We start from the raw sequence: 27,131 nt of genomic DNA on the forward strand, positions 1-27,131 counted from the left end.
CGTCCGTAGCATAGAGCAAGAAGGGGAATCAAAGAGTCTGGCTGAAAGAGCAATTTGTTTTCATTTACAAGATTTGCATTGGCAAGGACTGGAATTAGGTGGGCGGAGTCAGGAGAGTCGAACATCTCCTCGTTAGTATAGTGGTCAGTATCCCCGCCTGTCACGCGGGAGACCGGGGTTCAATTCCCCGACGGGGAGAGTACGCACTTTTTTGTTGATGTGGTTAACAGCCATGCAGTACAGACATTCAGAAAAAGAATGCCCCTGAACCACCTATAATGGAGAATATATTTTTGGACAACTGTAAAGACTGTCTGTCGAGACCAGGAGGAACAGGGCGCAAACGCAAAGCAGGACATCTAAAGGAACTTATAAGTGGACGACCGAATGTTGGTGTCCATAAAGGCTTGCCATAGTTTCCTGGTTCTGGCTGTCCATGGAGCACATGAGTAAATTGTTCCTCTTTGCATGCATATTGCCCTGATGAAATCCAAGGGCCCTTATTTCTGTCAGTAGTGAGCGATTGTCTGATGAACAGTTTGTCAACAGTGAACAGCTTGTTTGATCTCTTGGAGCTTCAGATTCCCAGGTAGTACTTTCCAGTTTCTCTCATCAACACGGCGTAAGGAACTATGTGAATTCGGGCAACTCATTGTTCACAGGATTTCCTTGCCATTTAATACTGAAATGGATGGCGTTGAATCATGCTCGTTATCCGCCAGATCACCATCAAGAACCAAATGAATACACTACAAAACAAATGCCCCGTGTGAGGCTCGAACTCACGACCTTCAGATTATGAGACTGACGCGCTGCCTACTGCGCCAACGAGGCCCAAAGTCAACATTCCGTTGGGTGACAATGGCAGAGTCCACAATAAAGGGGTCAAGTCTGTGGAGACCAGGAGGAACAGGATGTAGACGCAAAGCAGGTCATCTAAAGCAACTTATAAGTGGACATCAGACTCTCCCCATTCTCTTCTGATGACAAAATGTTAAATGAAATGTTGGCGTCCTTAAAGGCTTGTTATAGTTTCCTGGTTCTGGCTGTCTATGGAGCACATGAGTTGATTTGTCCTCGTTCCATCTATATTGCCCTGATGAAATCCAATGGCCCTTATTTCTGTCAGGCTTGCCATAGTTTCCTGGTTCTGGTTGTCCATGGAGCACATGAGTAGATTTTTCCTCTTTCCATCCATATTGTCCTGATGAAATCCAAGGGCCCTTATATCTGTCAGTATTGAGCGATTGTCTGATGAACAGTTTGTCAACAGTGAACAGCTTGTTTGATCTCTTGGAGCTTCAGATTCCCAGGTAGTACTTTCCAGTTTCTCTCATCAACACGGCGTAAGGAACTATGTGAATTCGGGCTACTCATTAGAACTTAAAGGAAGTGCATTGGCCGGGAATCGAACGCGGGCCTCCCGCGTGGCAGGCGAGAATTCTACCACTGAACCACCAATGCTTACTTTAAGGTCTTCTTACCACTCCGAAAATAAAATCAGGCGGGAGTTCGATTCCCGGGCAAGGCAAGAGCAATTTTTGGAAAGGGCCTTTATTCCTGCCAATGTTCAATACCTGCCACACTTGAGGAAGGCTGTTGTTTATGTGCTAAAATATTTTGCATTCAAGATCGGAAGAGAAAATTCACAGGATTGCCTTGCCATTTAATACTGAAATGGATGGCGTTGAATCATGCTCGTTATCCGCCAGATCACCATCAAGAACCAAATGAATACACTACAAAACAAATGCCCCGTGTGAGGCTCGAACTCACGACCTTCAGATTATGAGACTGACGCGCTGCCTACTGCGCCAACGAGGCCCAAAGTCAACATTCCGTTGGGTGACAATGGCAGAGTCCACAATAAAGGGGTCAAGTCTGTGGAGACCAGGAGGAACAGGACGTAGACGCAAAGCAGGTCATCTAAAGCAACTTATAAGTGGACATCAGACTCTCCCCATTCTCTTCTGATGACAAAATGTTAAATGAAATGTTGGCGTCCTTAAAGGCTTGTTATAGTTTCCTGGTTCTGGCTGTCTATGGAGCACATGAGTTGATTTGTCCTCGTTCCATCTATATTGCCCTGATGAAATCCAATGGCCCTTATTTCTGTCAGGCTTGCCATAGTTTCCTGGTTCTGGTTGTCCATGGAGCACATGAGTAGATTTTTCCTCTTTCCATCCATATTGTCCTGATGAAATCCAAGGGCCCTTATATCTGTCAGTATTGAGCGATTGTCTGATGAACAGTTTGTCAACAGTGAACAGCTTGTTTGATCTCTTGGAGCTTCAGATTCCCAGGTAGTACTTTCCAGTTTCTCTCATCAACACGGCGTAAGGAACTATGTGAATTCGGGCTACTCATTAGAACTTAAAGGAAGTGCATTGGCCGGGAATCGAACGCGGGCCTCCCGCGTGGCAGGCGAGAATTCTACCACTGAACCACCAATGCTTACTTTAAGGTCTTCTTACCACTCCGAAAATAAAATCAGGCGGGAGTTCGATTCCCGGGCAAGGCAAGAGCAATTTTTGGAAAGCGCCTTTATTCCTGCCAATGTTCAATACCTGCCACACTTGAGGAAGGCTGTTGTTTATGTGCTAAAATATTTTGCATTCAAGATCGGAAGAGAAAATTCACAGGATTGCCTTGCCATTTAATACTGAAATGGATGGCGTTGAATCATGCACGTTACCTGCCAGATCAGAAATGAATACACTACAAAATATATGCCCCGTGTGAGGCTCGAACTCACGGCCTTCAGATTATGAGACTGACGCGCTGCCTACTGCGCCAACGAGGCCCAAAAGCAACATTCCGTTGGGTGACAATGGCGGAGTCCAGCATAAAGGGGCCAAGCCAAGACCTGTTCAAGAGGTCTCAAGGTTGATACGTCAAACGCAGATGAGCTCACGGAGGGAAGAAAAGTAATCGTCCGTAGCATAGAGCAAGAAGGGGAATCAAAGAGTCTGGCTGAAAGAGCAATTTGTTTTCATTTACAAGATTTGCATTGGCAAGGACTGGAATTAGGTGGGCGGAGTCAGGAGAGTCGAACATCTCCTCGTTAGTATAGTGGTCAGTATCCCCGCCTGTCACGCGGGAGACCGGGGTTCAATTCCCCGACGGGGAGAGTACGCACTTTTTTGTTGATGTGGTTAACAGCCATGCAGTACAGACATTCAGAAAAAGAATGCCCCTGAACCACCTATAATGGAGAATATATTTTTGGACAACTGTAAAGACTGTCTGTCGAGACCAGGAGGAACAGGGCGCAAACGCAAAGCAGGACATCTAAAGGAACTTATAAGTGGACGACCGAATGTTGGTGTCCATAAAGGCTTGCCATAGTTTCCTGGTTCTGGCTGTCCATGGAGCACATGAGTAAATTGTTCCTCTTTGCATGCATATTGCCCTGATGAAATCCAAGGGCCCTTATTTCTGTCAGTAGTGAGCGATTGTCTGATGAACAGTTTGTCAACAGTGAACAGCTTGTTTGATCTCTTGGAGCTTCAGATTCCCAGGTAGTACTTTCCAGTTTCTCTCATCAACACGGCGTAAGGAACTATGTGAATTCGGGCTACTCATTAGAACTTAAAGGAAGTGCATTGGCCGGGAATCGAACCCGGGCCTCCCGCGTGGCAGGCGAGAATTCTACCACTGAACCACCAATGCTTACTTTAAGGTCTTCTTACCACTCCGAAAATAAAATCAGGCGGGAGTTCGATTCCCGGGCAAGGCAAGAGCAATTTTTGGAAAGCGCCTTTATTCCTGCCAATGTTCAATACCTGCCACACTTGAGGAAGGCTGTTGTTTATGTGCTAAAATATTTTGCATTCAAGATCGGAAGAGAAAATTCACAGGATTGCCTTGCCATTTAATACTGAAATGGATGGCGTTGAATCATGCTCGTTATCCGCCAGATCACCATCAAGAACCAAATGAATACACTACAAAACAAATGCCCCGTGTGAGGCTCGAACTCACGACCTTCAGATTATGAGACTGACGCGCTGCCTACTGCGCCAACGAGGCCCAAAGTCAACATTCCGTTGGGTGACAATGGCAGAGTCCACAATAAAGGGGTCAAGTCTGTGGAGACCAGGAGGAACAGGACGTAGACGCAAAGCAGGTCATCTAAAGCAACTTATAAGTGGACATCAGACTCTCCCCATTCTCTTCTGATGACAAAATGTTAAATGAAATGTTGGCGTCCTTAAAGGCTTGTTATAGTTTCCTGGTTCTGGCTGTCTATGGAGCACATGAGTTGATTTGTCCTCGTTCCATCTATATTGCCCTGATGAAATCCAATGGCCCTTATTTCTGTCAGGCTTGCCATAGTTTCCTGGTTCTGGTTGTCCATGGAGCACATGAGTAGATTTTTCCTCTTTCCATCCATATTGTCCTGATGAAATCCAAGGGCCCTTATATCTGTCAGTATTGAGCGATTGTCTGATGAACAGTTTGTCAACAGTGAACAGCTTGTTTGATCTCTTGGAGCTTCAGATTCCCAGGTAGTACTTTCCAGTTTCTCTCATCAACACGGCGTAAGGAACTATGTGAATTCGGGCTACTCATTAGAACTTAAAGGAAGTGCATTGGCCGGGAATCGAACGCGGGCCTCCCGCGTGGCAGGCGAGAATTCTACCACTGAACCACCAATGCTTACTTTAAGGTCTTCTTACCACTCCGAAAATAAAATCAGGCGGGAGTTCGATTCCCGGGCAAGGCAAGAGCAATTTTTGGAAAGCGCCTTTATTCCTGCCAATGTTCAATACCTGCCACACTTGAGGAAGGCTGTTGTTTATGTGCTAAAATATTTTGCATTCAAGATCGGAAGAGAAAATTCACAGGATTGCCTTGCCATTTAATACTGAAATGGATGGCGTTGAATCATGCACGTTACCCGCCAGATCAGAAATGAATACACTACAAAATATATGCCCCGTGTGAGGCTCGAACTCACGGCCTTCAGATTATGAGACTGACGCGCTGCCTACTGCGCCAACGAGGCCCAAAAGCAACATTCCGTTGGGTGACAATGGCGGAGTCCAGCATAAAGGGGCCAAGCCAAGACCTGTTCAAGAGGTCTCAAGGTTGATACGTCAAACGCAGATGAGCTCACGGAGGGAAGAAAAGTAATCGTCCGTAGCATAGAGCAAGAAGGGGAATCAAAGAGTCTGGCTGAAAGAGCAATTTGTTTTCATTTACAAGATTTGCATTGGCAAGGACTGGAATTAGGTGGGCGGAGTCAGGAGAGTCGAACATCTCCTCGTTAGTATAGTGGTCAGTATCCCCGCCTGTCACGCGGGAGACCGGGGTTCAATTCCCCGACGGGGAGAGTACGCACTTTTTTGTTGATGTGGTTAACAGCCATGCAGTACAGACATTCAGAAAAAGAATGCCCCTGAACCACCTATAATGGAGAATATATTTTTGGACAACTGTAAAGACTGTCTGTCGAGACCAGGAGGAACAGGGCGCAAACGCAAAGCAGGACATCTAAAGGAACTTATAAGTGGACGACCGAATGTTGGTGTCCATAAAGGCTTGCCATAGTTTCCTGGTTCTGGCTGTCCATGGAGCACATGAGTAAATTGTTCCTCTTTGCATGCATATTGCCCTGATGAAATCCAAGGGCCCTTATTTCTGTCAGTAGTGAGCGATTGTCTGATGAACAGTTTGTCAACAGTGAACAGCTTGTTTGATCTCTTGGAGCTTCAGATTCCCAGGTAGTACTTTCCAGTTTCTCTCATCAACACGGCGTAAGGAACTATGTGAATTCGGGCTACTCATTAGAACTTAAAGGAAGTGCATTGGCCGGGAATCGAACCCGGGCCTCCCGCGTGGCAGGCGAGAATTCTACCACTGAACCACCAATGCTTACTTTAAGGTCTTCTTACCACTCCGAAAATAAAATCAGGCGGGAGTTCGATTCCCGGGCAAGGCAAGAGCCATTTTTGGAAAGGGCCTTTATTCCTGCCAATGTTCAATACCTGCCACACTTGAGGAAGGCTGTTGTTTATGTGCTAAAATATTTTGCATTCAAGATCGGAAGAGAAAATTCACAGCAGGGGTGCCCACACTTTTTGGGCTGGTGAGCTACTTTTGAAATGACCAACTCACCGAGGTCTACCAACCAAAAATAAAATCCCAAATTGCAAGGGTTGCTGAATAACACGTTTTATTTATACATGGGATAATAGAGCTGCAACAAACGACTAATTTGATAATCGATGAATCTATCGATTAATGAAACGACTAATCGACTATTCAGACTATTACTGTATGCCTTGCACAATTTCTCAAACGCTCTTATTTAGCCATCAACTTTTAGATTTAGCTTGAGGTTGTTTTAGGCATGTGGAAACTAACAATGAAGACAATAAAGATTAATACTTGATTCAAAAATACATATATTATTAAATTAACAAATTGTTTACAAAATTAACATTGCTTTTTATTTAAATTAAATAAATAATATTTCACATCAAAAGAAACAACAATGTTTTAACAAATCGTATTAAATAATCTGATGACAGAACTGTGAACAGAATAGCTGAAACTTTAACAAAATAAAGAATAACTCAGTTACCTCTCATCATTAACCCATGTTTGAATCATTGAGTTAACTGCGTGTGTTGCTGCTAGCATACATAACACCTGACGTGGAAACGTTACTCGTGGATGGAGCTACAGAGCTGCTAGAAAGACAGTGGAACCCGGTGCATTCCTCCGTCTGGATGTGGAGCACTTTTGATAAATGTTTAGATAAATTGCTCGTGTTACCGCCCTTACATGCTAAACACTCTTGGCAAGGAGCATTGTCCACCTCAAGACGGGTAACATTTAACCACACCTTGGAGCGCTTCTCTCCTCCGTGTGTTGCTGCATGTAGCAGCCGCGTGTGTAAACTGCCCCGCCCCCTCGCGCACAGACGGGAGAGAGATCTCGTCTGGATTGGAAAGGTCGAAAATACACCGACCTTAGACGCATTTGTTTGTCTTTTTGCATGTTAGAAACGAGTTGGCGACACTAAGACTGCGAGATAATATTTGTGTAGCAATAATACATGACCTTTCTCAACTCGCTACTCGGAGGGAAGTCGCTGTCATATGCCTTGTGAACACTCCGATAATGCCTCTCCACGTTACCTTTCTTTGGCAGAGCGACGCTTGCTTTACAAATAAGGCAAATAACCTTTGAATGTGACATCACAAAAAAATATTCTTCCTCCCATTCTGGGTGGAAGTGGTTTGTCTTTAGCTTCTTGCTCGGTCCCGCACTCATTTTGTTGTTTGTCTCTTGTCTCTTTAACTTAATTTGAGTTTTCCCGGCACTTGACTGATTTTGTATCGCTTTGCATTCTGGGTTAACAGACTGGAAAGCGATAGGTCGCTTTTTCTGTCAATCAAGTAAACTCCTGAATTAAGTGGCAGGGAGGCCAAGGGAGGAGGGATCAAAACCTGTTTTGTCTATTTTAACGGAACTGGATTTTTTTTTATGAATGACTCGCGATCTACCAGCATTGCCCCCGCGGTCGACCGGTCGCCCGTGGTCGACGTACTGGGCACCTCTGATTCACAGGATTGCCTTGCCATTTAATACTGAAATGGATGGCGTTGAATCATGCACGTTACCCGCCAGATCAGAAATGAATACACTACAATATATATGCCCCGTGTGAGGCTCGAACTCACGGCCTTCAGATTATGAGACTGACGCGCTGCCTACTGCGCCAACGAGGCCCAAAAGCAACATTCCGTTGGGTGACAATGGCGGAGTCCAGCATAAAGGGGCCAAGCCAAGACCTGTTCAAGAGGTCTCAAGGTTGATACGTCAAACGCAGATGAGCTCACGGAGGGAAGAAAAGTAATCGTCCGTAGCATAGAGCAAGAAGGGGAATCAAAGAGTCTGGCTGAAAGAGCAATTTGTTTTCATTTACAAGATTTGCATTGGCAAGGACTGGAATTAGGTGGGCGGAGTCAGGAGAGTCGAACATCTCCTCGTTAGTATAGTGGTCAGTATCCCCGCCTGTCACGCGGGAGACCGGGGTTCAATTCCCCGACGGGGAGAGTACGCACTTTTTTGTTGATGTGGTTAACAGCCATGCAGTACAGACATTCAGAAAAAGAATGCCCCTGAACCACCTATAATGGAGAATATATTTTTGGACAACTGTAAAGACTGTCTGTCGAGACCAGGAGGAACAGGGCGCAAACGCAAAGCAGGACATCTAAAGGAACTTATAAGTGGACGACCGAATGTTGGTGTCCATAAAGGCTTGCCATAGTTTCCTGGTTCTGGCTGTCCATGGAGCACATGAGTAAATTGTTCCTCTTTGCATGCATATTGCCCTGATGAAATCCAAGGGCCCTTATTTCTGTCAGTAGTGAGCGATTGTCTGATGAACAGTTTGTCAACAGTGAACAGCTTGTTTGATCTCTTGGAGCTTCAGATTCCCAGGTAGTACTTTCCAGTTTCTCTCATCAACACGGCGTAAGGAACTATGTGAATTCGGGCAACTCATTGTTCACAGGATTTCCTTGCCATTTAATACTGAAATGGATGGCGTTGAATCATGCTCGTTATCCGCCAGATCACCATCAAGAACCAAATGAATACACTACAAAACAAATGCCCCGTGTGAGGCTCGAACTCACGACCTTCAGATTATGAGACTGACGCGCTGCCTACTGCGCCAACGAGGCCCAAAGTCAACATTCCGTTGGGTGACAATGGCAGAGTCCACAATAAAGGGGTCAAGTCTGTGGAGACCAGGAGGAACAGGACGTAGACGCAAAGCAGGTCATCTAAAGCAACTTATAAGTGGACATCAGACTCTCCCCATTCTCTTCTGATGACAAAATGTTAAATGAAATGTTGGCGTCCTTAAAGGCTTGTTATAGTTTCCTGGTTCTGGCTGTCTATGGAGCACATGAGTTGATTTGTCCTCGTTCCATCTATATTGCCCTGATGAAATCCAATGGCCCTTATTTCTGTCAGGCTTGCCATAGTTTCCTGGTTCTGGTTGTCCATGGAGCACATGAGTAGATTTTTCCTCTTTCCATCCATATTGTCCTGATGAAATCCAAGGGCCCTTATATCTGTCAGTATTGAGCGATTGTCTGATGAACAGTTTGTCAACAGTGAACAGCTTGTTTGATCTCTTGGAGCTTCAGATTCCCAGGTAGTACTTTCCAGTTTCTCTCATCAACACGGCGTAAGGAACTATGTGAATTCGGGCTACTCATTAGAACTTAAAGGAAGTGCATTGGCCGGGAATCGAACGCGGGCCTCCCGCGTGGCAGGCGAGAATTCTACCACTGAACCACCAATGCTTACTTTAAGGTCTTCTTACCACTCCGAAAATAAAATCAGGCGGGAGTTCGATTCCCAGGCAAGGCAAGAGCAATTTTTGGAAAGCGCCTTTATTCCTGCCAATGTTCAATACCTGCCACACTTGAGGAAGGCTGTTGTTTATGTGCTAAAATATTTTACATTCAAGATCGGAAGAGAAAATTCACAGGATTGCCTTGCCATTTAATACTGAAATGGATGGCGTTGAATCATGCACGTTACCCGCCAGATCAGAAATGAATACACTACAAAATATATGCCCCGTGTGAGGCTCGAACTCACGGCCTTCAGATTATGAGACTGACGCGCTGCCTACTGCGCCAACGAGGCCCAAAAGCAACATTCCGTTGGGTGACAATGGCGGAGTCCAGCATAAAGGGGCCAAGCCAAGACCTGTTCAAGAGGTCTCAAGGTTGATACGTCAAACGCAGATGAGCTCACGGAGGGAAGAAAAGTAATCGTCCGTAGCATAGAGCAAGAAGGGGAATCAAAGAGTCTGGCTGAAAGAGCAATTTGTTTTCATTTACAAGATGTGCATTGGCAAGGAATGGAATTAGGTGGGCGGAGTCAGGAGAGCCGAACATCTCCTCGTTAGTATAGTGGTCAGTATCCCCGCCTGTCACGCGGGAGACCGGGGTTCAATTCCCCGACGGGGAGAGTACGCACTTTTTTGTTGATGTGGTTAACAGCCATGCAGTACAGACATTCAGAAAAAGAATGCCCCTGAACCACCTATAATGGAGAATATATTTTTGGACAACTGTAAAGACTGTCTGTCGAGACCAGGAGGAACAGGGCGCAAACGCAAAGCAGGACATCTAAAGGAACTTATAAGCAGTGCTGGAATTGGGCCGGTACTCACCGGTACGCAGCACCGGCACTTCTGGTTCTGACCCATGGAGTACCGGCACTTCTTGCTCAGTACCGGCATGCTGGCGGTACTCCGGTACTCATGCACCGTGCCAGTACTCAACACTCTCCCGCCGTTCTTATTATACATCCATATATATATATATACAGCCTCCCGGTACTCAGTAGATGCGTCATGAGGTGCCGAACGGACATTCTCATCGCTCTAACCGCTGGAGTTTCACAGCGGCTGTCAGCTGTTTACTCCTGTCATTCAAACAGAACGTGCTGGAGAGGGGGCGGGGCTTATCTTCTCCATGTAAATACTGTGGTGGAAACGACTATGTCAAAATTAACCTATTTGACCGTGATTTAATAGTAATACACGTTTCAAAATAATAATAATAATAATAATAATGCCGAAGTAACAACATACTGAAAACTGTTAGTAAAACCATGTTTTAATGCTTTACAATTTACATACCTAGATGCACGTGTGTTGTGTTTATGCAGTGCAACTCCCACCCAGTGGGTGGCTATGTAGAGTGATAGAACAGAGCAGGCACGCCCCCGAGAGAAGGAAAGCACGTCACAAATTAGCATTTCTAAAATGTTAGCGTGGATTAATAAAAGTGCAAAAAGACAGCGGTTGTCGCCGGAAGGAACTTCAAATACAGAGAATACTGTGCCTGTGTTGGAAATTGTGTCTGATGGGGAGCTTTCTTTGGTTGATCCTCCTGCTCCAAGTTCTAGTGCATTAGCATTAGCACTAGCTCCGCCGCCTCCTCCAGAGCCTCTAACGTTAGCTGCTGCTGGCGCAACTGCCACCACCAACACCGGGCAAAGCGATGCACCTGACTGCTGGACAACGGACCAGGTGCAATATTTTTGCAAGACCAATGCATGGCTCCTTCTTAAAGATAAGAAGCTAGGATGTCGGATATGCAGAGATGTCAAATCTTTGGGAATACACACTGGACAAGGACTGAAACTGTCAACTGAATGGGGTGAGTGTGCAGTGTCTCATTTCGGTGTTGACAAGGGCAAACAACAAGCTAGCCTGAGAAAAAAAATCAAAGAACATAAAGAATCACAAGCCCATGTAAAAGCTGCTGACATCCTTACATCTGCTTCACGTGAAACTATTCAACATCAAGTGCAGTCTATGCATAAATCTGAATTAGACACCACTATCAGAGTTTTTCGAACGGCATATAAAATTGGCAAACATAGCCGGCCATTCACAGACATGCCAATTAATTTGAATGTACAGAAACTGAATGGGCTGAACGTGGGCAGGGTTTTGCACTCCAATAAAACCTGTGGCGAAATCATCGACCACATAGCTCATGAGCTGAAGAAAAAAATGGCAAAAGACATTACAGAAAAGCAAAGAAAACTCTGTGTTTTGGTCGATGAATCTACCACTATTAGTGGTAAAACGGTGCTTGTTGTGTGTCTACGCTCAGCATTAGCTGATGCTGAGCCCGAAACGTTTTTTTGGGAGCTGATCGAGTTGGATGGAACAACGGCTGATGACATCACAAAGGCGTTAATGGAGTGTCTTGGAAGAGATTTTAACGAGGACTTTTTAGGTCAGTGTTTCGTTTCTTTTGCATGTGATGGGGCTTCAGTCATGCTAGGGAAGAGAACAGGCGTTGCTACCCAGTTGTGTAGTAAATTCCCAAGCCTGTTTGTGTGGCACTGCTCCAATCATCGTCTAGAGCTGGCAGTTGGGGATGTGGTCAAGGAGGTCTCAGGGCTCAATCATTTCCAGATCTTTTTTGACAAACTCTATTCCTTGTTCCATGCCTCCCCCAAAAATCAGAGGCAGTTAGCGCAGTGTGCGCAAGCAGTCGGACAGCGTCTCCTGGTGATAGGGCGTGTTTTGTCCATCCGCTGGGTGGCTTCAAGTGAAAGGAGCGTCAGAGCAGTCTGGGAAAACTACCGAGTGCTTCATGATCACTTCACAAATGCTGCAAACGACACGAGCAGGGATTCCAGAGACAGAGCAAAGTACAAGGGCCTGGATGATGTGCTCACATCTGCAACGTTTGTCAGCAATCTGGGACTGATGTACGATGCGCTCACAGAGCTCAGCGACCTCTCTCGGCAACTCCAAAAAAGAGAGATGACACTGCCTACAGCAGATAGGCTCTTAACTCGAGAAATACGAGTTTTTGAATCCATGGTCACCATGCCTGGCCCACACATGACTACAGTTCATACAGCTCTAGCTGAGAAGTCCTTCAAGGGTGTTGCCCTGCGTGAGAATGGCAGGCTTGTACAGATTCATGCAGGTCAGTTTTTCCGCAGTATGGTAGAGAATCTGAGACACAGAATGACTTCCACAACCTCCTCTCATGTCAGCACAAGAGAAATCCCATTACATGACCGGGAGGCCCGGGACAATCAGCTAATCCAGGACATGAAAGTTATCCATCCTGGAAGTTGGCCTGAAGAGGAGTTAGACGTACAGTATGGGGACGTAGAGGTGCTACGTTTGTGCGAAGTGCTGAAAGTGGACAGAAGAGAGACTGTTCAGGGCTTTCGCGAATACAAGGAAACCAGGGCATCCCGTACACCTGCTGCCATGGAGCCTCTACTGAAAACAGTCCGAACCATCGCTGTCTCCACTAGTGAGTGTGAGCGGGCATTCAGCTGCATGAACGATATCCTTACTGCAAAAAGGAATGCTCTCTCTGTCAGCCGACTGTCCAGCCTGGTTTTCATTAAATGTAATGGACCATCACTAGGACAGTTCAATCCGGAACAGTATGTGAGGTCCTGGCTGGCAAAGGGAAGGAGAAGTGCTGATGAAAGAGCCTGTCCAGCTCCAGCCCCTGATACTGATGTCCCCAAGGCCTTCTGGAGCCTTTTCTAACAATGTGAAGTATATTGCAAAGCAGCTCACCCAGTGAGAAGACTTTTGGCATAATGTGCCGATTTGTACAGATCCTGGAGATAGAAGGACTTCAGACCAACCAGGGAGTTATCTGATCAGCTTGGTGTTCAATGTAACTCTTTACCATGGCTCAGACTTTGTTACTTGCAGTTACAGTTTCTCATTTTAGATTGTGCAAATTTTGCATTTGTTTTTACATGTTCTTTGTTCATGCTCTTTATCATATTTCTGAGTTGGAAAGTTAGATTGCATCATAGTTTACTTTATACATATTTGTATTCTTCAGTGGTGAAGTATATTGCAAAGCAGCTCAGCCATGTGAGAAGACTTTTGGCACTTTTTCGTTTTTCGTTTTCTGAGTTGGAAAGTTAGATTGCATTCAAAATGTACAGAAATACTTAATTTTGTTAAAGCTTTTTATAAAAAATGCTTCTGACCAGAGCTTTGTTTCCTTGTCATTAATGTTGAACACCACCAGAGGGGCTCTCACCTGAAAGGTCTCTGCTTCATGTGTCTTCAGCAGAAGATCTAGACTTTGATTGCTATATTTTCAGTTAATATTGACCTTACTGAGCTTTAGCCATATCCGCTGCCTATCATAAAAAATGTTAAGTACAGTGAACCTTTCTAAAATATACAGTAGTAAAGAGACAAACCCACCAGCATTATAGTAGCCAAAGTCTTGTTTGTGGGCTGTATATATAAAATTGACTTGAAAAAGTTGCTGATTTTAGAGTACTGGCACCTTTTTCATTCCAATTCAAGCACTGCTTATAAGTGGACGACCGAATGTTGGTGTCCATAAAGGCTTGCCATAGTTTCCTGGTTCTGGCTGTCCATGGAGCACATGAGTAAATTGTTCCTCTTTGCATGCATATTGCCCTGATGAAATCCAAGGGCCCTTATTTCTGTCAGTAGTGAGCGATTGTCTGATGAACAGTCTATCAACAGTCAACAGCTTGTTTGATCCCTTGGAGCTTCAGATTCCCAGGTAGTACTTTCCAGTTTCTCTCATCAACACGGCGTAAGGAACTATGTGAATTTGGGCAACTCATTGTTCACAGGATTTCCTTGCCATTTAATACTGAAATGGATGGCGTTGAATCATGCTCGTTATCCGCCAGATCACCATCAAGAACCAAATGAATACACTACAAAACAAATGCCCCGTGTGAGGCTCGAACTCACGACCTTCAGATTATGAGACTGACGCGCTGCCTACTGCGCCAACGAGGCCCAAAGTCAACATTCTGTTGGGTGACAATGGCAGAGTCCACAATAAAGGGGTCAAGTCTGTGGAGACCAGGAGGAACAGGACGTAGACGCAAAGCAGGTCATCTAAAGCAACTTATAAGTGGACATCAGACTCTCCCCATTCTCTTCTGATGACAAAATGTTAAATGAAATGTTGGCGTCCTTAAAGGCTTGTTATAGTTTCCTGGTTCTGGCTGTCTATGGAGCACATGAGTTGATTTGTCCTCGTTCCATCTATATTGCCCTGATGAAATCCAATGGCCCTTATTTCTGTCAGGCTTGCCATAGTTTCCTGGTTCTGGTTGTCCATGGAGCACATGAGTAGATTTTTCCTCTTTCCATCCATATTGTCCTGATGAAATCCAAGGGCCCTTATATCTGTCAGTATTGAGCGATTGTCTGATGAACAGTTTGTCAACAGTGAACAGCTTGTTTGATCTCTTGGAGCTTCAGATTCCCAGGTAGTACTTTCCAGTTTCTCTCATCAACACGGCGTAAGGAACTATGTGAATTCGGGCTACTCATTAGAACTTAAAGGAAGTGCATTGGCCGGGAATCGAACGCGGGCCTCCCGCGTGGCAGGCGAGAATTCTACCACTGAACCACCAATGCTTACTTTAAGGTCTTCTTACCACTCCGAAAATAAAATCAGGCGGGAGTTCGATTCCCGGGCAAGGCAAGAGCAATTTTTGGAAAGCGCCTTTATTCCTGCCAATGTTCAATACCTGCCACACTTGAGGAAGGCTGTTGTTTATGTGCTAAAATATTTTGCATTCAAGATCGGAAGAGAAAATTCACAGGATTGCCTTGCCATTTAATACTGAAATGGATGGCGTTGAATCATGCACGTTACCCGCCAGATCAGAAATGAATACACTACAAAATATATGCCCCGTGTGAGGCTCGAACTCACGGCCTTCAGATTATGAGACTGACGCGCTGCCTACTGCGCCAACGAGGCCCAAAAGCAACATTCCGTTGGGTGACAATGGCGGAGTCCAGCATAAAGGGGCCAAGCCAAGACCTGTTCAAGAGGTCTCAAGGTTGATACGTCAAACGCAGATGAGCTCACGGAGGGAAGAAAAGTAATCGTCCGTAGCATAGAGCAAGAAGGGGAATCAAAGAGTCTGGCTGAAAGAGCAATTTGTTTTCATTTACAAGATTTGCATTGGCAAGGACTGGAATTAGGTGGGCGGAGTCAGGAGAGTCGAACATCTCCTCGTTAGTATAGTGGTCAGTATCCCCGCCTGTCACGCGGGAGACCGGGGTTCAATTCCCCGACGGGGAGAGTACGCACTTTTTTGTTGATGTGGTTAACAGCCATGCAGTACAGACATTCAGAAAAAGAATGCCCCTGAACCACCTATAATGGAGAATATATTTTTGGACAACTGTAAAGACTGTCTGTCGAGACCAGGAGGAACAGGGCGCAAACGCAAAGCAGGACATCTAAAGGAACTTATAAGTGGACGACCGAATGTTGGTGTCCATAAAGGCTTGCCATAGTTTCCTGGTTCTGGCTGTCCATGGAGCACATGAGTAAATTGTTCCTCTTTGCATGCATATTGCCCTGATGAAATCCAAGGGCCCTTATTTCTGTCAGTAGTGAGCGATTGTCTGATGAACAGTTTGTCAACAGTGAACAGCTTGTTTGATCTCTTGGAGCTTCAGATTCCCAGGTAGTACTTTCCAGTTTCTCTCATCAACACGGCGTAAGGAACTATGTGAATTCGGGCTACTCATTAGAACTTAAAGGAAGTGCATTGGCCGGGAATCGAACCCGGGCCTCCCGCGCGGCCACCGGGGATTGTTTCATGATTGTTCCATGATAATGCCATAAACGATTTCCCATTCATTCTCTATGGCACTGTTGAATCGTTGCCGATGTAATATATATTTGGCCGCGAGTGGCGCACTTTTGCCAGTGAGACCTGTCTGCTCCTCCCCGCCCCTCCCCCTTCAGTGAGTGAGTGATTGAGAGACTGGACAGCGACTTTTTCAACTCCTGACATTACGACCAAACTATAAGGTAAGTTATAGTAACATGAATTAACAGAGAAGCGACATGTAATGTTATGTTATCTGGGCTTTGTCTGACGTGTTTTAGTTTCAATGAACGCTATAAAGTGGTCCGTGTTTCCTACGTGTATCTTGTCTAACGGCTGCATGCACACACGGCACTTTGGGATGAATTACATGTTAATGTAAAGTTAATTCAACTTAAGCCGCTTAAAGTTCATGTGGTAGGATTTCTGTTTGACTTTATTGTGTTTTTGTTGGTGAGGCGAAATTACCGCGAGTTACTTGTGGCGAAATCCTCCGTGGGTGTGCGTTTACATTAATGTATATTTAAATATATAAATGAACGCTAACTACCATGTAAGTTTACCATTAACTCCCTTATTATTTTCCAATAAACCGGGGTTAGATATACTAACCCATCACTGTTACAAAACACAGCGTGGGGACAAGTTAACAGCAGTTTACTTTTCATTCATCGGCTCTACAATATTCAGCTGTGCTGTTGCCCAGACGCCATTGGCTGTATCATTCCAATAGCTTGCATATAGACTCTTATTTCACTACTTTTCTATTTTTAATATTTACTTGCACTATATTTGTCTGTTTTTCTGTATTATTGGATGGCACTGTTGGAGAAGCCTGTGACCTAAGATTTTCATCGACATAACTACTCAGGGACAGACTGGACAGCATACATCTTTTTCTTTTTAGATAGGACACTTCACACTAAAGTGTTACCTGGGTCACATGACTGGGGGGAGGCAGCTGAGATCCTGGAACAAAGGCAGTTGAGGTGTGAATTCAGCCTTGGCTGAGTTCTCTTTGATAGTTGAAAGGGTTTGACCCATGGGGGGTAATTTAAGTGTAAATAGTTTGTTTCAACAAACACACAGCTCCATACATACAGGAACAAAGATCAACCATATCTGATCCAAAGTAAAATAGCACTACATATATCATAGCACAATGTGAATGTGCAGACAGTTAAAGCTAGGGCTGAGATGTTAACACCATAATGTCTGCTCTCTATTAGACCCCACCCACCTGTGAGCATCATTAACTCACTAATATATATATGCGTACTTGCTAAAAATCTTTTTTCAAAAAATCACACACACACAATCGTAATTATTTGCCATGTGTTTTTATTTATTGTCTGCCTAGGTCAGCCATTACCCAGGCCATCAACGGTCCCCAGCTGTCCTTCTCCTCCTCCTCTTCCTCTTCCTCTTCCTCCTCCTGCCTACAACCAGGATGTCAGTCATTGGAACTGTTCGCCGCAGCAGAGGATCTGGATGAAGATGGAGCTGCAATCCATGGGGCTCTGGCCAGGCTCCGTTCCTGTACGCAGCCTTTTCTGTGGTGGATCAGGAAGACCTGCAGAGGCTTAAAGATGCCTATGCCTTCTGTGGAATCCAGCCTGCCAACCCAACAAAGCCTCACACACGTGAGCACTGCAGGATCAGGATCCCACATCCCGAGGAGCTCGTCAAGAGAGTAGAGGGGGTTTTCCAGCACTTCCACCTTGCAACAGACCCTAATGGGCGCCCTCTCTTCAAAGCCTCTATGCTGAAATGCTGGCGTATTCAGCGGATACACATCCTGCGAGGTTGCCTGAGCGATCCAGAGGTGGAAGGAGGGATCATGTACAGGCATGGAGGAACACTGCAGCTGAACCATGTGCCAGGTGAAGGAGCCAAAGTTCCTGTATGGATCCCCATCAGAGGCACATCCCAGCAGGAAGGCTATCACTTCCACCAGGCTCAGTGGGTCACTGGCACACGCGTTTCCACAGAGCTGTTTCAAGCTCAGGCGATGACAGGAGTGGCGCGGTGGAATTACCAGCGACTGGTGGACCTAAAACAGCCAGATGTCAAACTTCCAGCTGTCTTTGATCCTGCATTGATGGGCGAGATCAATGCAGTCTCTCAACAGGTGTTTGGCCATGTTAAATATCCTGCTTTTCATCTCCCTAACAGAGACACTGGAGAGAAGTTTGGCCTGGAATATGTGGAGCCTGATTGCCGCCCAGTTCCTCTAGACTGGGATAAGCACAGGAGTAAGGCAGACTCTACCCAGGCCCTGGATACACCTCCTCAAAGCAGCAACCCCACTGCCCAGTCTGAGCTTCTTCAGCCACCCTCCATCCCCCCAACCAAGCTGTTTCAGTTTCCTGCAAACCTTCCTTCAGTGAAACAAGAGGTGACTGCAGGAACGACTCTGGAGCCTCACACAGAGCCAGGTAAACTTTAGACGCACAGACAAAGTAGTGAATAATCCTTCAGCATCAGTGACTGGATTCCAATCATTTATTTCTATAAAGAACCTTTGTTTTCGTAGACATTAATGAATATATCTCTTTTGTTGTTATAGAAACCACATGTCTGAAGTCTCTGCCTCTGCTGTCCTCGCCAACTGCGGCTCGCACTGGACCTGTGAAGACTGGTGGGAGGGTGTTTGTGTTGGACCACAAGCGCTGGACAGGCCCTATGAGGCAGGCTGTTGACAACCTGCTCAACAAACACCATAGTCAGAAGGACATGCTGAAGCTTGTGGACAAGGACTATGCTGCTCTTGTGCTTGACTCCTGCACAGACCCAAACAGTATGCTTCACCCAACTACAAAACACCACATTTGTCAGTATGTGAAGCATCTCAGCAAGCTTCTGAACACCAGCTCCTCCATAAACATCAGCCCGGAGAAACTGCAAGAGAGGCAGGTCCTCTGGCACTCTCTCACAGAGGGTAGTGAGACCACCAGGGTGCCAGTTGTTACAATGCCTGTTGCCATTTTCAACCCCACACTTCCCGTTCAGACCCCAGCCACACCTCTGACACTAGAACATGTTGAGAGTTTGGTCAGCAACATTATGGCCAACCAGCAACAACAACAACAACAACAACAACAACAACAACAACAACAACAACAACACAAACAAAAGAAGAAACAGACAAAAAGGTGTCTTTCCTGCGGCCAGCCAAAGGCCCGCTTTGAAAATGATGGCTCTTCCATCCACCACTTCTACATGCAGGGCACTGTCAGATACTTTTACTGCTCCACCAACGTTTTTAAAACGTATGGTGCTGAAGGTCTGACAGACCCTAAAATGCCATTTGGAGACTTTGCCGAGACAGCTTTCTTTCCGCGGGAACTGGAAGCTATGAAGCAAAGGGTGGAGGCAAGAGTCCAGCTTAAAAGAAAGAACACTGAGCCAGAGCACAAAGGTCGAAAATGCGGATTTTGTAGAGAGGAACTCAAGCAGGGCCCAAACAGTCCTCACATTCACACAGGATTCCCAGGAGTAGCAGGGAAGTATGTGTACTGTCCTGCTAAAGTGTTGTCACTATACAGGGATCAGGGCATGGAGAAGCAGATGACCTGGAAGAAGTTCAAGGAGTCTGTTTTCTATGAGGCTGAAAAGAATAGATGGGAGGCTGAAAAGGGAAAATGACAAGGTTTTTTTTCATGAATAGGGTTATCACTTCTGTTATTTTCCTACTGTGTGTCTGTTAATGCCAAATTGTCATCCTGTGTGTTTTAAAACATTTACATTATTTCATTCTCTATTTACTACTGCTTTATTTACTTTTTTATATTTACTTTATTATATTTACTTTATTTTACTTTATTTACTTCTACCTTATTGTTACTTATATATTATATGTTTTGTACATAATCTGCTTTGTTTCTGTTGTTTACAATAAAGATGTTTTCTTGATTAATATCTACATGTCTCATTCATAAGTAAATTATTTATACTACATGGTCCATATCTTAAATATAAATAATGCCTTCGGAGTTTTTCTTTTGAATGTAATAAATAAATATAAACACAATAACAGTTACTATAACAAATTAGGATTCACATTTCTTGATTCATAGATAGCTCTTTATCTTTGATTATGTATCACAGACTTTGCCCCAACCGGGGGTCGAACCTGCGAACAGAAGAAATATCAGCTGGCAAAGACAGTGGTTCAGCACCATGGACAGTAATGCTGCGATTGTATTGGCTGTCACTCTATGCCACAGTAATGCTGCGATTGTATTGGCTGTCACTCTATGCCACAGTAATGCTGCGATTGTATTGGCTGTCACTCTATGCCACCTAAGCACGTCTTGCCCCCGCGTGACAGGCGGGGATACTGACCACTATACTAACGAGGAGATGTTCGACTCTCCTGACTACGCCCACCTAATTCCAGTCCTTGCCAATGCAAATCTTGTAAATGAAAACAAATTGCTCTTTCAGCCAGACTCTTTGATTCCCCTTCTTGCTCTATGCTACGGACGATTACTTTTCTTCCCTCCGTGAGCTCATCTGCGTTTGACGTATCAACCTTGAGACCTCTTGAACAGGTCTTGGCTTGGCCCCTTTATGCTGGACTCCGCCATTGTCACCCAACGGAATGTTGCTTTTGGGCCTCGTTGGCGCAGTAGGCAGCGCGTCAGTCTCATAATCTGAAGGCCGTGAGTTCGAGCCTCACACGGGGCATATATATTGTAGTGTATTCATTTCTGATCTGGCGGGTAACGTGCATGATTCAACGCCATCCATTTCAGTATTAAATGGCAAGGCAATCCTGTGAATCAGAGGTGCCCAGTACGTCGACCACGGGCGACCGGTCGACCGCGGGGGCAATGCTGGTAGATCGCGAGTCATTCATAAAAAAAAATCCAGTTCCGTTAAAATAGACAAAACAGGTTTTGATCCCTCCTCCCTTGGCCTCCCTGCCACTTAATTCAGGAGTTTACTTGATTGACAGAAAAAGCGACCTATCGCTTTCCAGTCTGTTAACCCAGAATGCAAAGCGATACAAAATCAGTCAAGTGCCGGGAAAACTCAAATTAAGTTAAAGAGACAAGAGACAAACAACAAAATGAGTGCGGGACCGAGCAAGAAGCTAAAGACAAACCACTTCCACCCAGAATGGGAGGAAGAATATTTTTTTGTGATGTCACATTCAAAGGTTATTTGCCTTATTTGTAAAGCAAGCGTCGCTCTGCCAAAGAAAGGTAACGTGGAGAGGCATTATCGGAGTGTTCACAAGGCATATGACAGCGACTTCCCTCCGAGTAGCGAGTTGAGAAAGGTCATGTATTATTGCTACACAAATATTATCTCGCAGTCTTAGTGTCGCCAACTCGTTTCTAACATGCAAAAAGACAAACAAATGCGTCTAAGGTCGGTGTATTTTCGACCTTTCCAATCCAGACGAGATCTCTCTCCCGTCTGTGCGCGAGGGGGCGGGGCAGTTTACACACGCGGCTGCTACATGCAGCAACACACGGAGGAGAGAAGCGCTCCAAGGTGTGGTTAAATGTTACCCGTCTTGAGGTGGACAATGCTCCTTGCCAAGAGTGTTTAGCATGTAAGGGCGGTAACACGAGCAATTTATCTAAACATTTATCAAAAGTGCTCCACATCCAGACGGAGGAATGCACCGGGTTCCACTGTCTTTCTAGCAGCTCTGTAGCTCCATCCACGAGTAACGTTTCCACGTCAGGTGTTATGTATGCTAGCAGCAACACACGCAGTTAACTCAATGATTCAAACATGGGTTAATGATGAGAGGTAACTGAGTTATTCTTTATTTTGTTAAAGTTTCAGCTATTCTGTTCACAGTTCTGTCATCAGATTATTTAATACGATTTGTTAAAACATTGTTGTTTCTTTTGATGTGAAATATTATTTATTTAATTTAAATAAAAAGCAATGTTAATTTTGTAAACAATTTGTTAATTTAATAATATATGTATTTTTGAATCAAGTATTAATCTTTATTGTCTTCATTGTTAGTTTCCACATGCCTAAAACAACCTCAAGCTAAATCTAAAAGTTGATGGCTAAATAAGAGCGTTTGAGAAATTGTGCAAGGCATACAGTAATAGTCTGAATAGTCGATTAGTCGTTTCATTAATCGATAGATTCATCGATTATCAAATTAGTCGTTTGTTGCAGCTCTATTATCCCATGTATAAATAAAACGTGTTATTCAGCAACCCTTGCAATTTGGGATTTTATTTTTGGTTGGTAGACCTCGGTGAGTTGGTCATTTCAAAAGTAGCTCACCAGCCCAAAAAGTGTGGGCACCCCTGCTGTGAATTTTCTCTTCCGATCTTGAATGCAAAATATTTTAGCACATAAACAACAGCCTTCCTCAAGTGTGGCAGGTATTGAACATTGGCAGGAATAAAGGCCCTTTCCAAAAATGGCTCTTGCCTTGCCCGGGAATCGAACTCCCGCCTGATTTTATTTTCGGAGTGGTAAGAAGACCTTAAAGTAAGCATTGGTGGTTCAGTGGTAGAATTCTCGCCTGCCACGCGGGAGGCCCGGGTTCGATTCCCGGCCAATGCACTTCCTTTAAGTTCTAATGAGTAGCCCGAATTCACATAGTTCCTTACGCCGTGTTGATGAGAGAAACTGGAAAGTACTACCTGGGAATCTGAAGCTCCAAGAGATCAAACAAGCTGTTCACTGTTGACAAACTGTTCATCAGACAATCGCTCACTACTGACAGATATAAGGGCCCTTGGATTTCATCAGGGCAATATGCATGCAAAGAGGAACAATTTACTCATGTGCTCCATGGACAGCCAGAACCAGGAAACTATGGCAAGCCTTTATGGACACCAACATTCGGTCGTCCACTTATAAGTTCCTTTAGATGTCCTGCTTTGCGTTTGCGCCCTGTTCCTCCTGGTCTCGACAGACAGTCTTTACAGTTGTCCAAAAATATATTCTCCATTATAGGTGGTTCAGGGGCATTCTTTTTCTGAATGTCTGTACTGCATGGCTGTTAACCACATCAACAAAAAAGTGCGTACTCTCCCCGTCGGGGAATTGAACCCCGGTCTCCCGCGTGACAGGCGGGGATACTGACCACTATACTAACGAGGAGATGTTCGACTCTCCTGACTCCGCCCACCTAATTCCAGTCCTTGCCAATGCAAATCTTGTAAATGAAAACAAATTGCTCTTTCAGCCAGACTCTTTGATTCCCCTTCTTGCTCTATGCTACGGACGATTACTTTTCTTCCCTCCGTGAGCTCATCTGCGTTTGACGTATCAACCTTGAGACCTCTTGAACAGGTCTTGGCTTGGCCCCTTTATGCTGGACTCCGCCATTGTCACCCAACGGAATGTTGCTTTTGGGCCTCGTTGGCGCAGTAGGCAGCGCGTCAGTCTCATAATCTGAAGGCCGTGAGTTCGAGCCTCACACGGGGCATATATTTGTAGTGTATTCATTTCTGATCTGGCGGGTAACGTGCATGATTCAACGCCATCCATTTCAGTATTAAATGGCAAGGCAATCCTGTGAATCAGAGGTGCCCAGTACGTCGACCACGGGCAACCGGTCGACCGCGGGGGCAATGCTGGTAGATCGCGAGTCATTCATAAAAAAAAATCCAGTTCCGTTAAAATAGACAAAACAGGTTTTGATCCCTCCTCCCTTGGCCTCCCTGCCACTTAATTCAGGAGTTTACTTGATTGACAGAAAAAGCGACCTATCGCTTTCCAGTCTGTTAACCCAGAATGCAAAGCGATACAAAATCAGTCAAGTGCCGGGAAAACTCAAATTAAGTTAAAGAGACAAGAGACAAACAACAAAATGAGTGCGGGACCGAGCAAGAAGCTAAAGACAAACCACTTCCACCCAGAATGGGAGGAAGAATATTTTTTTGTGATGTCACATTCAAAGGTTATTTGCCTTATTTGTAAAGCAAGCGTCGCTCTGCCAAAGAAAGGTAACGTGGAGAGGCATTATCGGAGTGTTCACAAGGCATATGACAGCGACTTCCCTCCGAGTAGCGAGTTGAGAAAGGTCATGTATTATTGCTACACAAATATTATCTCGCAGTCTTAGTGTCGCCAACTCGTTTCTAACATGCAAAAAGACAAACAAATGCGTCTAAGGTCGGTGTATTTTCGACCTTTCCAATCCAGACGAGATCTCTCTCCCGTCTGTGCGCGAGGGGGCGGGGCAGTTTACACACGCGGCTGCTACATGCAGCAACACACGGAGGAGAGAAGCGCTCCAAGGTGTGGTTAAATGTTACCCGTCTTGAGGTGGACAATGCTCCTTGCCAAGAGTGTTTAGCATGTAAGGGCGGTAACACGAGCAATTTATCTAAACATTTATCAAAAGTGCTCCACATCCAGACGGAGGAATGCACCGGGTTCCACTGTCTTTCTAGCAGCTCTGTAGCTCCATCCACGAGTAACGTTTCCACGTCAGGTGTTATGTATGCTAGCAGCAACACACGCAGTTAACTCAATGATTCAAACATGGGTTAATGATGAGAGGTAACTGAGTTATTCTTTATTTTGTTAAAGTTTCAGCTATTCTGTTCACAGTTCTGTCATCAGATTATTTAATACGATTTGTTAAAACATTGTTGTTTCTTTTGATGTGAAATATTATTTATTTAATTTAAATAAAAAGCAATGTTAATTTTGTAAACAATTTGTTAATTTAATAATATATGTATTTTTGAATCAAGTATTAATCTTTATTGTCTTCATTGTTAGTTTCCACATGCCTAAAACAACCTCAAGCTAAATCTAAAAGTTGATGGCTAAATAAGAGCGTTTGAGAAATTGTGCAAGGCATACAGTAATAGTCTGAATAGTCGATTAGTCGTTTCATTAATCGATAGATTCATCGATTATCAAATTAGTCGTTTGTTGCAGCTCTATTATCCCATGTATAAATAAACGTGTTATTCAGCAACCCTTGCAATTTGGGATTTTATTTTTGGTTGGTAGACCTCGGTGAGTTGGTCATTTCAAAAGTAGCTCACCAGCCCAAAAAGTGTGGGCACCCCTGCTGTGAATTTTCTCTTCCGATCTTGAATGCAAAATATTTTAGCACATAAACAACAGCCTTCCTCAAGTGTGGCAGGTATTGAACATTGGCAGGAATAAAGGCCCTTTCCAAAAATGGCTCTTGCCTTGCCCGGGAATCGAACTCCCGCCTGATTTTATTTTCGGAGTGGTAAGAAGACCTTAAAGTAAGCATTGGTGGTTCAGTGGTAGAATTCTCGCCTGCCACGCGGGAGGCCCGCGTTCGATTCCCGGCCAATGCACTTCCTTTAAGTTCTAATGAGTAGCCCGAATTCACATAGTTCCTTACGCCGTGTTGATGAGAGAAACTGGAAAGTACTACCTGGGAATCTGAAGCTCCAAGAGATCAAACAAGCTGTTCACTGTTGACAAACTGTTCATCAGACAATCGCTCACTACTGACAGAAATAAGGGCCCTTGGATTTCATCAGGGCAATATGCATGCAAAGAGGAACAATTTACTCATGTGCTCCATGGACAGCCAGAACCAGGAAACTATGGCAAGCCTTTATGGACACCAACATTCGGTCGTCCACTTATAAGTTCCTTTAGATGTCCTGCTTTGCGTTTGCGCCCTGTTCCTCCTGGTCTCGACAGACAGTCTTTACAGTTGTCCAAAAATATATTCTCCATTATAGGTGGTTCAGGGGCATTCTTTTTCTGAATGTCTGTACTGCATGGCTGTTAACCACATCAACAAAAAAGTGCGTACTCTCCCCGTCGGGGAATTGAACCCCGGTCTCCCGCGTGACAGGCGGGGATACTGACCACTATACTAACGAGGAGATGTTCGACTCTCCTGACTCCGCCCACCTAATTCCAGTCCTTGCCAATGCCAAATCTTGTAAATGAAAACAAATTGCTCTTTCAGCCAGACTCTTTGATTCCCCTTCTTGCTCTATGCTACGGACGATTACTTTTCTTCCCTCCGTGAGCTCATCTGCGTTTGACGTATCAACCTTGAGACCTCTTGAACAGGTCTTGGCTTGGCCCCTTTATGCTGGACTCCGCCATTGTCACCCAACGGAATGTTGCTTTTGGGCCTCGTTGGCGCAGTAGGCAGCGCGTCAGTCTCATAATCTGAAGGCCGTGAGTTCGAGCCTCACACGGGGCATATATTTTGTAGTGTATTCATTTCTGATCTGGAAGGGTAACGTGCATGATTCAACGCCATCCATTTCAGTATTAAATGGCAAGGCAATCCTGTGAATTTTCTCTTCCGATCTTGAATGCAAAATATTTTAGCACATAAACAACAGCCTTCCTCAAGTGTGGCAGGTATTGAACATTGGCAGGAATAAAGGCGCTTTCCAAAAATTGCTCTTGCCTTGCCCGGGAATCGAACTCCCGCCTGATTTTATTTTCGGGAGTGGTAAGAAGACCTTAAAGTAAGCATTGGTGGTTCAGTGGTAGAATTCTCGCCTGCCACGCGGGAGGCCCGCGTTCGATTCCCGGCCAATGCACTTCCTTTAAGTTCTAATGAGTAGCCCGAATTCACATAGTTCCTTACGCCGTGTTGATGAGAGAAACTGGAAAGTACTACCTGGGAATCTGAAGCTCCAAGAGATCAAACAAGCTGTTCACTGTTGACAAACTGTTCATCAGACAATCGCTCAATACTGACAGATATAAGGGCCCTTGGATTTCATCAGGACAATATGGATGGAAAGAGGAAAAATCTACTCATGTGCTCCATGGACAACCAGAACCAGGAAACTATGGCAAGCCTGACAGAAATAAGGGCCATTGGATTTCATCAGGGCAATATAGATGGAACGAGGACAAATCAACTCATGTGCTCCATAGACAGCCAGAACCAGGAAACTATAACAAGCCTTTAAGGACGCCAACATTTCATTTAACATTTTGTCATCAGAAGAGAATGGGGAGAGTCT

The 27,131-nt window shown here is 44.9% G+C and overlaps 1 protein-coding gene and 31 non-coding genes across 32 annotated transcripts; 13 read left to right on the forward strand and 19 right to left on the reverse strand.

Annotated features, from left to right (window-relative positions):
* Positions 1–126: 126 nt before the first annotated feature.
* Positions 127–198, forward strand: trnad-guc. Its single transcript has one exon. It is a non-coding gene; the product is annotated as a tRNA-Asp (tRNA).
* A 563-nt stretch (positions 199–761) lies between these two features.
* On the reverse strand, positions 762–834 carry trnam-cau. Its single transcript has one exon. It is a non-coding gene; the product is annotated as a tRNA-Met (tRNA).
* Positions 835–1,393: 559 nt separating this feature from the next.
* Positions 1,394–1,464, reverse strand: trnag-gcc. The gene has a single exon. It is a non-coding gene; the product is annotated as a tRNA-Gly (tRNA).
* A 287-nt stretch (positions 1,465–1,751) lies between these two features.
* On the reverse strand, positions 1,752–1,824 carry trnam-cau. The gene has a single exon. It is a non-coding gene; the product is annotated as a tRNA-Met (tRNA).
* A 559-nt stretch (positions 1,825–2,383) lies between these two features.
* Positions 2,384–2,454, reverse strand: trnag-gcc. The gene has a single exon. It is a non-coding gene; the product is annotated as a tRNA-Gly (tRNA).
* Positions 2,455–2,730: 276 nt separating this feature from the next.
* On the reverse strand, positions 2,731–2,803 carry trnam-cau. Its single transcript has one exon. It is a non-coding gene; the product is annotated as a tRNA-Met (tRNA).
* Positions 2,804–3,058: 255 nt separating this feature from the next.
* trnad-guc lies at positions 3,059–3,130 on the forward strand. The gene has a single exon. It is a non-coding gene; the product is annotated as a tRNA-Asp (tRNA).
* A 471-nt stretch (positions 3,131–3,601) lies between these two features.
* Positions 3,602–3,672, reverse strand: trnag-gcc. Its single transcript has one exon. It is a non-coding gene; the product is annotated as a tRNA-Gly (tRNA).
* Positions 3,673–3,959: 287 nt separating this feature from the next.
* trnam-cau lies at positions 3,960–4,032 on the reverse strand. Its single transcript has one exon. It is a non-coding gene; the product is annotated as a tRNA-Met (tRNA).
* Positions 4,033–4,591: 559 nt separating this feature from the next.
* On the reverse strand, positions 4,592–4,662 carry trnag-gcc. The gene has a single exon. It is a non-coding gene; the product is annotated as a tRNA-Gly (tRNA).
* A 276-nt stretch (positions 4,663–4,938) lies between these two features.
* On the reverse strand, positions 4,939–5,011 carry trnam-cau. The gene has a single exon. It is a non-coding gene; the product is annotated as a tRNA-Met (tRNA).
* Positions 5,012–5,266: 255 nt separating this feature from the next.
* trnad-guc lies at positions 5,267–5,338 on the forward strand. Its single transcript has one exon. It is a non-coding gene; the product is annotated as a tRNA-Asp (tRNA).
* Positions 5,339–5,809: 471 nt separating this feature from the next.
* Positions 5,810–5,880, reverse strand: trnag-gcc. The gene has a single exon. It is a non-coding gene; the product is annotated as a tRNA-Gly (tRNA).
* A 1,792-nt stretch (positions 5,881–7,672) lies between these two features.
* On the reverse strand, positions 7,673–7,745 carry trnam-cau. The gene has a single exon. It is a non-coding gene; the product is annotated as a tRNA-Met (tRNA).
* Positions 7,746–8,000: 255 nt separating this feature from the next.
* On the forward strand, positions 8,001–8,072 carry trnad-guc. The gene has a single exon. It is a non-coding gene; the product is annotated as a tRNA-Asp (tRNA).
* Positions 8,073–8,635: 563 nt separating this feature from the next.
* trnam-cau lies at positions 8,636–8,708 on the reverse strand. Its single transcript has one exon. It is a non-coding gene; the product is annotated as a tRNA-Met (tRNA).
* A 559-nt stretch (positions 8,709–9,267) lies between these two features.
* Positions 9,268–9,338, reverse strand: trnag-gcc. The gene has a single exon. It is a non-coding gene; the product is annotated as a tRNA-Gly (tRNA).
* Positions 9,339–9,614: 276 nt separating this feature from the next.
* Positions 9,615–9,687, reverse strand: trnam-cau. Its single transcript has one exon. It is a non-coding gene; the product is annotated as a tRNA-Met (tRNA).
* A 255-nt stretch (positions 9,688–9,942) lies between these two features.
* On the forward strand, positions 9,943–10,014 carry trnad-guc. Its single transcript has one exon. It is a non-coding gene; the product is annotated as a tRNA-Asp (tRNA).
* A 4,260-nt stretch (positions 10,015–14,274) lies between these two features.
* Positions 14,275–14,347, reverse strand: trnam-cau. Its single transcript has one exon. It is a non-coding gene; the product is annotated as a tRNA-Met (tRNA).
* A 559-nt stretch (positions 14,348–14,906) lies between these two features.
* Positions 14,907–14,977, reverse strand: trnag-gcc. The gene has a single exon. It is a non-coding gene; the product is annotated as a tRNA-Gly (tRNA).
* A 276-nt stretch (positions 14,978–15,253) lies between these two features.
* Positions 15,254–15,326, reverse strand: trnam-cau. Its single transcript has one exon. It is a non-coding gene; the product is annotated as a tRNA-Met (tRNA).
* Positions 15,327–15,353: 27 nt separating this feature from the next.
* LOC117554492 lies at positions 15,354–20,099 on the forward strand. The gene is made up of 4 exons (XM_034228953.1): positions 15,354–15,408; positions 17,552–17,643; positions 17,720–18,629; positions 18,761–20,099. The coding sequence occupies exons 1-4, from the start codon at positions 15,354–15,356 to the stop codon at positions 19,837–19,839; spliced, it is 2,136 nt and encodes a 711-aa protein (XP_034084844.1). The 3' UTR covers positions 19,840–20,099.
* trnad-guc lies at positions 15,582–15,653 on the forward strand. The gene has a single exon. It is a non-coding gene; the product is annotated as a tRNA-Asp (tRNA).
* Positions 20,100–20,810: 711 nt separating the features above from the next.
* On the forward strand, positions 20,811–20,883 carry trnam-cau. Its single transcript has one exon. It is a non-coding gene; the product is annotated as a tRNA-Met (tRNA).
* A 1,792-nt stretch (positions 20,884–22,675) lies between these two features.
* On the forward strand, positions 22,676–22,746 carry trnag-gcc. Its single transcript has one exon. It is a non-coding gene; the product is annotated as a tRNA-Gly (tRNA).
* A 471-nt stretch (positions 22,747–23,217) lies between these two features.
* Positions 23,218–23,289, reverse strand: trnad-guc. The gene has a single exon. It is a non-coding gene; the product is annotated as a tRNA-Asp (tRNA).
* A 255-nt stretch (positions 23,290–23,544) lies between these two features.
* trnam-cau lies at positions 23,545–23,617 on the forward strand. The gene has a single exon. It is a non-coding gene; the product is annotated as a tRNA-Met (tRNA).
* Positions 23,618–25,407: 1,790 nt separating this feature from the next.
* On the forward strand, positions 25,408–25,478 carry trnag-gcc. The gene has a single exon. It is a non-coding gene; the product is annotated as a tRNA-Gly (tRNA).
* Positions 25,479–25,949: 471 nt separating this feature from the next.
* trnad-guc lies at positions 25,950–26,021 on the reverse strand. The gene has a single exon. It is a non-coding gene; the product is annotated as a tRNA-Asp (tRNA).
* Positions 26,022–26,277: 256 nt separating this feature from the next.
* Positions 26,278–26,350, forward strand: trnam-cau. The gene has a single exon. It is a non-coding gene; the product is annotated as a tRNA-Met (tRNA).
* A 278-nt stretch (positions 26,351–26,628) lies between these two features.
* Positions 26,629–26,699, forward strand: trnag-gcc. Its single transcript has one exon. It is a non-coding gene; the product is annotated as a tRNA-Gly (tRNA).
* Positions 26,700–27,131: the final 432 nt, after the last annotated feature.

The sequence above is a fragment of the Gymnodraco acuticeps genome, unplaced genomic scaffold, assembly GCF_902827175.1.
Source record: "Gymnodraco acuticeps unplaced genomic scaffold, fGymAcu1.1, whole genome shotgun sequence".
Taxonomy (NCBI): Eukaryota; Metazoa; Chordata; class Actinopteri; order Perciformes; family Bathydraconidae; genus Gymnodraco; species Gymnodraco acuticeps.

What these genes read in the sequence shown, in the direction of transcription:
- LOC117554492 (XM_034228953.1), top strand. Translation starts at nt 15,354, where the DNA reads ATGGCGGAGTCCAGCATAAAGGGGCCAAGCCAAGACCTGTTCAAGAGG. An exon ending in CTCCTGCCTACAACCAGGAT is followed by an intron (nt 17,644 to 17,719) that starts GTCAGTCATTGG and finishes GGCTCTGGCCAG; the next exon opens with GCTCCGTTCCTGTACGCAGC. An exon ending in GGAGCCTCACACAGAGCCAG is followed by an intron (nt 18,630 to 18,760) that starts GTAAACTTTAGA and finishes TTGTTGTTATAG; the next exon opens with AAACCACATGTCTGAAGTCT.